Raw genomic sequence first — 11,032 nt, forward strand, 5'->3', positions numbered from 1 at the left:
ACGAAATTTCAAAACCCCTTCTTCTCACTTTCAATTTTCGAATCTAGATCTGGTGAAGCATTGAACAGATATGGTGAAGCATTAAGAACTTGTGTTTATAAAGAAGAACAATGTAGTATCATTTGTATGTCTCGTTTAACAATATTCCCAGCTCAAACATGGTCTTTCAATCCAACTGCAAATGTAAACTTCGACACCAAATAAAATGAAACGAGGAGAAAAGGCCTTTAGTTGGGTGGAAAATCAGCTTCAGACCATGTATGTCATGCCAACTTGCATCAAATTAGAGTGCAGTACACTCAGATTTGCAATTCCTCTCCTGCAGTTCTTTCTCAAGAACGCATAAAAGTAGTTTATAACCAATTTCTTGATAAACCAAGAGTCCTTCCTTGCTCTTATATCTCCGTGACCAAGAAGATAAACGACTCCGGACTCTTTGGCTTCCCGAATGAAAGAGAGCTCCCTCTCAAAACTTTGCTCTGCATCAAATATAGCCTGGTCCGCTGGAACAGGCTTCACCTCACCTGAAGTGCTTGCTTCTGAAGTAGGTTTGTCATTGCACCTAAAATCTGCCAAGAGTGGGACACCAAGTGAATAAACACTTCCATTCGGTGCAATGAGCACCCTAGAAAAAGATGCCTCATTGTCAGACTCTGTGTCTTCATCCCCATCGCTCTCTAAGTGAAGCAAATAAATTTCATATTTTTTTTTGTATTTTTGGTTTTTGAAATTTTGAAATTTCGAGTTTTTATCAGTTTTAGATCTATCATCTCATCTTAAGATCTAACGGACCAGGAGGAGTGTGAAATAAGGGTGACACTATAAGAGTGGCACTCTAGCCTAACCGATATATATATAACTGTAGATATGTTCTTTATGGTTAGTAGATCATATGCACAAAAGATTAGGGTTTAAATCATTTTGTAGGTAAAGTTGTGGGTGTTTTAGATTTGGTACTTATTTAAAGTCTTTATTTAAGGTCCTTTTAGGAGCCGGGTTGTATATATATATATATATATATACACACACACACGAAATGCTCTAGTCACGGACTTCCCGCATACAAAAAAATAATCCGGACCAAAATAAACCAACTTGAATTCGTGAATTTATTCCCTCTCTCATCTCTTCACTTTTTTCTCCTATTAGAACCCATATACTCTCTCTCCACTTTTCCTCTCTCTCTCTCTCACGCCCTCTCTCCTCTCTCCAATTTTTTGTTGCCAACTCTCTCTTCTTGATTGAGACAATATAATTTAGAACAATATAACATTGTTTATAACTAATTAATCATATCGATTATTAGAAGTGGTGAGTTTGGATAAGATCATACCACGCATTGAGGGCATGAACGCATTCTGTCGTGACAACAACGCCACGATAAAATCTGTACCATTTGAGCAAACATTGCAACCCTATCCACTTTCGCGAGCAATATATTCTACCATAGCTGCATGTGAATATTGGTGAAAGTACATCATAATCACTTTCAAATGCAAGCTGAAAATTAATATCTTCTGGCTGAAAAGAAATGAACCCATGGCGAAAATGAGACTATCTATTAGCCAAAGAAATACATAAAATTGAACTTACATTGTCACAATATGCACATCTTCCTCAGCTAGGAGCCTAGGGGCCGGGTTTCTTGTTGGCCTCAGCTTTGGCCATTGCCATATCAAACCGTGGCACGCGAATGACTCCTCCAGCTGAAAACTGATGACATGAACAAGTATTTGGGTTTAACAAGTGAGAAATAATAAGGGCTAAATGATAATGGTATCTATATTAAGCCGATAATGATGTCCGCTTTTGAACTTTGGAAACAAGATATATATGGAAATGAGAGGCACTCTATAGATTAAGAAGTCGAGAACCGAAGAAATTAAATTTGCTATGTTGCATGTGCATAAGTTATTGCAAAATCAAAAACAAAGACTAAATAAACAATTGAATGTTACAAAGATGGACAATGATGCCTTCATTTAGTTGACCGCTTTATTTATTTTTAAAGAGTAAAAGCTTAACCTTACCACTTGTGAGCGATACATACGACTCAATCTCACAACAAGAGCATACCCTCAACTCTTCCTAAAAAGTTTGATGAAAACAAACAACAAAAGATCGATTAAACCCATCCCAAACCATCAAACCGACACTTATCCCTCTCTAGATTCTAGACACACACCTTAGGGATTGAGAAAGAGAGCAAGCTCACAAGACACTCCCAAGCGCACACTCATTTGGGGAGTACACACACTCTAAGACACTCTGACAGATTGAGGGGAGGAAAGAGCACCACATTTTCCATGTAAATGACAACATATTATGATGTGATCCACGGACTCATTGCCACACATGCATGCATCACAAAAAAACAAAAAACGAGGAACTTAAATATATATTGCCTGCACTAATTAACAAATAAGAAAAACTTAATGCAATGAACTATTTATTACCGTTTTTGATATCTTAGATTTATCAATTAAACTATTCATTTGTAATTAGTAGCAGGAATCAAAGGCATGATTCAAATAGTTCAATCAATAGCAAATATATATGTTTAAATTTCCTATGAGCGTGAAATGGTATATATATTCTCGTTTTGCGGTAGAAATTGGTGAAACCAATATAGGGAGTATGAAAAAAGAGTTTTTTTTTTTTTTTTTTTTTTTTATTATGGTGGGATTGTTCTAAACTATATTAATCTGGGGAGTAAGAAAAAGAGTTTTTTTTATGGTCGGGATTGTTCTAAACTATATTGTCTCTGAATCAAGAAGAGAGAGTTGGCAGCAAAAAATGGAAGAGAAGAGAGAGGGCATAGAGAGAGGAGAGAGGAAAAGTGGAGAGAGAGAGTGTGAGTTCTAATAGGAGAAAAAAGTGGAGAGATGAGAGAGAGGGAATAAATTCACGAGAATTCAAGTTGGCTTATTTTGGTCCGGATTATTTTTTGTACGGGAAGCCCGCACTAGAGCATTTCTATACATATAGTTTTTTGGCTGTTCGATGGCTGTCCCAAATTTGGTTGTTTGATAACCCGTAAAAACTCAACTAGATTACTCTAACCTTTTTCTTACGATATCAATTATTTATTTCCTACTCTCACATATATATTCATGTAATATATAGAGTACGGAATCGTTCCACTCTTAATCTATCTAGACTTAAACGAATTCAACTAATAAAACACAAGGAACAATGGTGAGAGTAATGAGATGTGAAATTTCTATTCTAAATAACAACTATTCTAACAAACAATCATCCTCACAGTTTTTTTTTTGTTAAAGGTAATTGATTGATTATAAAGAATAAGGATTACATGATAGCCAATGTAGCAAAAGAAGGAAACAAAAAGATACAAGCCTGCACTAGAAAAGAAGAACTAGTGAACAAAACCGTCCTCACACACTACAAAATAATTGATATATACCGACGGACAAAAACCGTCCTTATAGAGCTACGCCGACGGATTAAAACCATCCCTAGGCTGTCCTAATTTGCTCTGTCGCCATTGCTTTAGTTAGGGACAAAAACCGTCGGGAAGGACCGTCGGTATAGAATATCTATGCCGACGGATGTGTGTGGGATTTTATCCGTCGGTATAGAATATCTATGCCGACGGTTATGTGTGGGATTTTATCTGTCGTTATAGGTGACATTTGGCGACGGATTGGTGTGTGATGGTATCTGTCGGTATAGAATATCTATGCCAACAGTTATGTGTGGGATGTTATCTGTCGGTATAGGTCACCTTTTGCGTTGATGTCAGCTAGGGATTTTGTCCGTCGGATTTTTATTTTTTTTAATTTTTTTCTATTAATTTTTTTTAAAATACTCATATTTTGCTAATTCAATCAATATTTACCAAAATCCTACATTTGAATCCATACACAACTGTCTAGCATGAACTCATATATATATATATATATATATATATATAGGAAATTTGGCTATCTTGATGACTTAAAGCGAATGACCCATCTTAACTTGACTCATCCGTCCATTCGATTATACCCAATCCAATGTCCAGATCTTGTGCTAATTTCACAAAGCAAATATGAGAGGGTATAATAGTCATTTTATTTTTCTTTCACAAATTAGATTAGAAAATTGGATAAAAACTGACGCCTCTTTCTTCTTCCTCATCCTCTTTCTCTCTCCTCACTATAGGGACACCCACCACCAAGTTTTCAGAGAAACCCACCACCACGTTTTTTCATGAAAACTCTACTTGGAAACTCAATGGAACCGGTTAACCCACAATCAAATCTTAAGAATCAAAAGGAAAATATAATTAAAACCCAACTCAATCAAGTTTGAAGAACTCATTTGAAAATTGATTACCTCCTCGCTCAACAACAATAGAATCAAAAGCGGATACAAAAACTCACCAAGATTCTCAACTCAACCATATCTTTAATTCCTTCCAATGGTTTACATAAAAAGGTGTCATAACTATATAAGGTATTTCTTTATCAATGATTCAATGGAAGTCAAAGAATTCACTTCTACAGATAAACTAGGATAACCCACTTCATATTTATGAGGATAACTCCAAGGTAAATTAAACCCATCTCCAAATTGAAGAATTATACACAAATCAATACCCAACTATGAAGTTTTGTGCAGAGATGACTTTTGTTAGGAGGAAGAAGAATGGGGTCGTGGTTTTTTTGTGGATCTATTTTTTTTTGTGAATAGAAAGTCAAATGACCATTGTACCCTCTCTTATTTGGGGTATGAACAATGTTCATACCCCAATATGAGCTATGAACAGTCGTTGTTCATATGAACATTCATTGTTCATACCTATTTGGGGTATGAACAATTAATGTTCATACCTCACTATATAAAATGTGTACAACACTATATAACAGAGAAAGTTTATCACCGATGAGCCCCCATTGAATTTACCTTTTCGATCAGTCAAAAACCGTGTTCAATCAGTTGAAGTCAACAAAGTCAATCAAAGTCAATCATACTGCCGTATGTTGTTAAAATTGATTAAGATTAGTGGAGTGGTCAATTGGGATTTTTGAACAATTGAACTGATGAGTTATTTGATTTGAAAAAGCATTCCGTTTTTTTCTTGTAGAAAATTTTGATAGGGGAAAATATTGATTTTTCATATAACAAATTAAGCACAAGAACTACTTCTCTGTTTTCGAATCTTATTAGTGTTTTCGTGACCCAAGGCAAACCAGTTATCGTTAGTTTTTTTCAGCCTAGTGGACTACATCCTATGATAACTTATGAGCATTCAAGTTTTCAACTTCTACTCTTTTATTTTCTAAAGGACTGATTTAGGAATTGTTTGAATGTTTTCTGGCCTTGTTAAATTTAGTCTTTAAGTGACCAAAACAATCTAAGTTGAATTTTTGTATGTATGTGCAATATTATTAGTGCATGGCCAATGATGCTTAACAAGCTCTCTATAATTTTGGTCATGAAACTGGTAATAAACATTTTTTGTTCATATCACAATTGAACTATGAACAGTGAGTGTTCATAGTTCATACTGTATGTATTATAAACAATCAATGTTCATAGTCATGAGCTATGAATATTCTTTGTGCATACTACAATTGGACTATGAACAATGAACATTGTTCATAGTACGTACAATATGGACTATGAACACTCATTGTACAATATGGACTATGTTCATAGCTATGAACAATGAGTGTTCATAGCTACCGAACTATGAAGAATCACTTTTCGGTTCATTGATGTATGTCAACTTCATTGACATACACATCATATGCCAACTTCATTGACATCATTGGTAAATTGTATTGCATCAACTATGAACACTGAATGTTCATAGTCTAACAAAGTATGAACATTCAATGTTCATAGTCCACTAGGAGTATGAACACCTGAATGTTCATAGTCCAACAAGATAACATACATTTTCCTATTTTTCACCATAGAAAACAAAACGCCAAATAATCATTATCCGTTTATTAATAGAGAATAATCCAACTTTTCGGTTCATTGATGTATGTCAACTTCATTGACATACACATCATATGCCAACTTCATTGACATCATTGGCAAATCAGATTGCATCAACTATGAACACTGAATGTTCATAGTCTAACAAATATGAACATTCAATGTTCATAGTCCACTAGAATATATGAACACTGAATGTTCATAGTCCAACAAGATAACATACATTTTCCTATTTTTCACCATAGAAAACAAAACGCAAATAATCATTATCCGTTTATTAATAGAGAATAATCCAACTTTTCCAGTTCATTGATGTATGTCAACTTCATTGACATACACATCATATGCCAACTTCATTGACATCATTGGCAAAACTGTATTGCATCAACTATGAACACTGAATGTTCATAGTCTAACAAAGTATGAACATTCAATGTTCATAGTCCACTAGGAGTATGAACACTGAATGTTCATAGTCCAACAAGATAACATACATTTTCCTATTTTTCACCATAGAAAACAAAACGCAAATAATCATTCTCCGTTTATTAATAGCTCATGACTATGAACAATCAATGTTCATAGTCCAATTGTTCATAGTCACAAAGCCCACAATCTACTCACCGAAAATAACAACTGATATGCAGACAAAGCTGTTCCATCAGGAACAACAATCGAATCACTCGGACTTTCTACAACTTAGGATCAGCTGCCTCATACCATTTTTCTAGTATCAATTATCCGACATAAAAAAAAAAACCCCGAAATCATTGGTGTAAGCTCCCAAAAAATTGGATAGTTTTATAATTCTTACAATTAGAAAAAAAACACTAAAAAAACCAAGACAGTAAGAACATAACCAACGGTCCTTCCACACTCAACAAACATGTCATTCCACACTCTTGTTTTTTAATTTTTCTGGACAATTTCTGGAGTCGTGCTTAGCAATCTTATTACAAGATTTACACATTCTTCCTGGATTCTCTAAGGCTTCCTCCCTGGGGCCTTTCATTCTCTCCGTTTTCTTCTTCCTCCCCTTCGTTTGAGAAATGTTGGGATTTAAAACCAAGAGCTGAAAAGAAGATTTAAGAGTTAAAATCAAATAGGATTTTTATCATTGCAAAGATAAAAAACAAACTAAATAAATTACCTGTGGAGGTATCAACTATAGGCTCTTCAAACTGGAGGTGCTTCATTATTCATTGCATCCGTTTTGTTGATAGTTTCCTTGAGCTCCAAACTCCAATAGACATTTCACTCATCTTGAATAAAATATGCATATGTCTCAACACTAGTTGATGCATCATAAGCCAATTGAGTAGCAACCTTGATACAATGGGCAACTCTTAATGGCTCATGGTCTTCATGACCGCCACTAGTCCACCATCAAACACCGCCTATATGTGTTTGCCTTTTAACCCACCGTTTCAAAATAAAATGATCTGGAATCTCTTCGATGTCATAACGCTGAAAAAGCTTTAAAATGTGAGCACAAAGTAATCCTTCGAACTGAAAATTCTTACATTCACAATCACCCTCCAAAGTTCCTCTATTAAAAGTCACTTTCCAAATTGAAGTTTGCTTAATGTCTCTTGTCTTCACCGTGATAAATTCTGTTCCATGTATGTCTATCTCTTCTCCAACAATTCTATACTTCATCTTAGCCTTTTCTAAATGTTTCTTGAATTTATTGAAAGCACTAATGGTATAAACTTTACCTGCATGCTTGAGGAGGAAAGCATCCTTAGCCACAATGCGAGAAGTATGTTCGATGCACGGTAATCGATTCCCTTTCATTTCGGCTATCGATTCCAAAGACCTCTCATTACCATGGACAAATTCCATAAGTGTAGTCGTCCGAACTAACGAATTGATCATAATGAGAATTCATTGATTCACCAGCCCGGTCATTATGCATACCAGCCAAAAAAAATGTCATTGTGGATAAGCCGGAACCCAAGACGACACGGTTTTATATATTTTTCAACCAAGTATTTTCAGTCAAGTTATACTTCAATGATGAGTGCAGACCACCTGCTTTCAAAATCAACAATCCTATATGACTTCCAAATAATATATGTAAGCTCACGAACACAAAGCATCGAGCCTATGGTAGACAAATGACAACTTCTCCGAAAATTTCTGCATAATGTGCCAAAGACAAAATCGATGTCGAATAGTAGGGAAAACTCTTCTAACTTCTTTGTAGTCATCGCTAAATCTTCATGGATAAGTAGTATTGAAGTTGGTGATCGACCACCCATAGCTGCAAGCCATGTCTGAAACAACCACACAAATGTCTCTTCCGTCTCATCAAGTAGCAGGGCACAACCAAACTGAATGGACCGCATGTGGTGGTTGACTCCGATAAAGGGGCAAACGGCATACCGTAAACATTAGTTCTATATGTTGTATCAAAAGATCGACATCCCCAAAGTACTCATATTGGACCGCGGGACCTTCCATCAACCCAAAAGAAATTTACTACTACACCTTTTGTATCTAATTGAACGGCATAGTAGAACTGAGGATTTTCAGCACTCTTCTGCCTAAAATAGTGAAGCACGGCTGTTGCATCATTATCTTTAGGCATTTTTCTCGTCAAACCATAATGGTGGTTCCAACAATGCTTTTCTCGAAACCCAATCTCATCCCCATGGAAAACGTCTGCCACTTTTCCTACAGGTATACCGTTGTCATGAAAAACCTCTGTCAAACTCTTTGCAGCTTCAGGCATATTTTTGTTACCTTTCATATATTGTCTCTTTGATGGAGTGACGAAACCATGGCTATGTCGATTTTCAGCCAAACTCACATCATATATATCTTCAAGTTTTCTTTTTGTAACTCGCATTCTAGCTTGGCAACCACATCTAATAGTGAAGTACTTCGAAGCTACACCTTCAATTTCTTCTTTCTTGTTATGGACCCCCTCGCGTGAGCAAACCAATAGACAACTAGAAGGCAATTCCACACCCGTTTGTTTTTTATCCGTAGTCCGAACACGAATCTCAAATCCCTCCTGTTTACCAAACTCTCTGTAGTAAGTCTTTGCTTCATCAACACTATTAAATTTCATACCTAAGTGTGGAGCAACTAATTTATTAACGTCATTACTTTGAGAATCAGTACAACAAGAAGAAGTGCCAACAAAAGCTCTAACATTTTCTTCCATTTCTAGCAAAAAAAGAAACAAAGAAAATATCAAATGATGCAAAATAGATATTAATGACTCCCATATATTAAATTGACAATTTTAACGTCTATTCTAATTAGCAAAAAACGATTATGGTATAAAAGAGGGCTATAGAGCAATTCTTCGAGAACAAACAACTAAAAATTCTAATTCGAAAAGAAAGCACTTAAGTTCAAAAGGACAATATCAAAGCAAAGAATATTAACTTCTTACAAATCGGAAAACCAAAAGAGCGATAAAATAAGATTAACTTACCTTGGTTTTACAGAGATGGCTAATTCCAAAAAATAGTATAGTGATCTTTTGTGAAAAAGAAAGATAATGGGCTCTAATTGAATAGTCGGGTGATCTTTTTGTGAAGAAGAAAACGGTGCGTGGGTTTCTCTGTAGAGAGTGAGTGAGGAAGAGAGAGGAAGAAGAAGTCTCGTGGTGTTTTGTTGGGTTTTTTTGTTTTTATGAATAGAAAATCAAAATGACCATTTTACCCACTCTGAATTCTTTGTTTGATAAGGAATAGTTCTTGGGCGTTGGATGGTTGTGATCAAACGGACGTGACGAATTTTGTCAAGATAAGTCAATTGGATTGAGTCAAGGTAGTAGACCATATATATATATATATATATATATATATATATATATATATATATATATATATATATATATATATATATAACTTGTGCTCATAACACAAAAAAAGATGTTCAATTCTCATCTTCAACTACAAAATAAGTTCACATCCCTGAACTTAAAAGAGAATTGATCTAGCAAAACCATATTTATGTGATTACTTAAGTACCTATTGAGTTCACATCCTCCACCACGTCAATTTAATTTCTTAAGTAATAGGGCAAAATAAAGATCGCTAAAGAGATGAAGTTAAATAAACACTTCAAGAAGAGGCGAACTCACGAGATGCAAACACCAAGAACTCTTTTAGGCCGGATGATGACTCCTTGCACAACTTGACCAAAGCGTTCTTTGCCATGCATTGTGAGGGAAAGGCAGGATAGCATCAGCCCTATGCACGACTTGGACATAAACTTTGAAGTTCCCTTCTTCTAAGGTCCTTTCACCATACTACGTGTTAGGGTCGGCGTCTTGCACAACGCCTCTAGCAACAAGTTCAAGCTGCCAACCTCCACATGAACTCACAATCTTTGCCAATATAGTAGGCATTTTCCAAAGCTGAAAAGAAAACATTTTAATTAATAAAGATTTCACGTTAAAACAATACATACATGTAGATAGACATGCATTCTCTCCATTGATCAATAATGTTTAGTTTCGTGGATTTGTTTTGAAGCTATGCAACACATAACAAGTAATCATTTCGTGTTACACTTGAATTAACATTTGTTCTACATGAAAGTGAACATAACTAGATAATGAACCAAACAAAAGCCTAGATTTTTTGTTACTACCGGTCATCTTTGCCTCATTAATTTGATGACTCAAGATAACAATATAGGATTAACAACACCGACTCCAACGATTAGCAGGAAAGACATGACAACGACAATTGAAATTAGTAACATATTACTACTTAATAGATTATATTTAGCTGTCACAACATTTAAGAATAAAATCATTCACAATACCAAGAGATTTAGGCCTAAACCTTACGAAAACACACCGATGACAATATGTTTACTAAGCGATTAGAAAGGGTGCCTATAGTTTCATGGCGAGAGGATTTGAAAGTTGCTAAATTCGAAAAATTCAATTATCGATCTATTGTAGAAACTCTGCTGATTATCTTTGTTGGTTACGATGTGAGCTTAGGTCCGCTACTTTGTATACTAGAACCTGAACTAGGGTGATCAAACCGTCTGACTTATTTAGAAACCGGAATATCTGAACAACAAAGAAGACTGAATTAGG

General features: G+C 35.3%; 1 protein-coding gene across 1 annotated transcript; it reads right to left on the reverse strand.

The window, feature by feature from the left end:
• Positions 1-8,395: 8,395 nt before the first annotated feature.
• LOC147501394 (protein FAR1-RELATED SEQUENCE 5-like) lies at positions 8,396-9,130 on the reverse strand. The gene has a single exon (XM_086604305.1). It carries the CDS (start codon positions 9,128-9,130, stop codon positions 8,396-8,398), a length of 735 nt encoding a protein of 244 aa, XP_086460431.1.
• Positions 9,131-11,032: the final 1,902 nt, after the last annotated feature.

This window comes from Coptis chinensis, chromosome 4 (genome assembly GCF_015680905.1).
Source record: "Coptis chinensis isolate HL-2020 chromosome 4, ASM1568090v1, whole genome shotgun sequence".
NCBI classification, from domain to species: Eukaryota; Viridiplantae; Streptophyta; class Magnoliopsida; order Ranunculales; family Ranunculaceae; genus Coptis; species Coptis chinensis.

Bases quoted from the DNA above. Each gene is read 5' to 3' on its own strand.
- LOC147501394 (XM_086604305.1), bottom strand. From the start codon at position 9,130: ATGGAAGAAAATGTTAGAGCTTTTGTTGGCACTTCTTCTTGTTGTACT.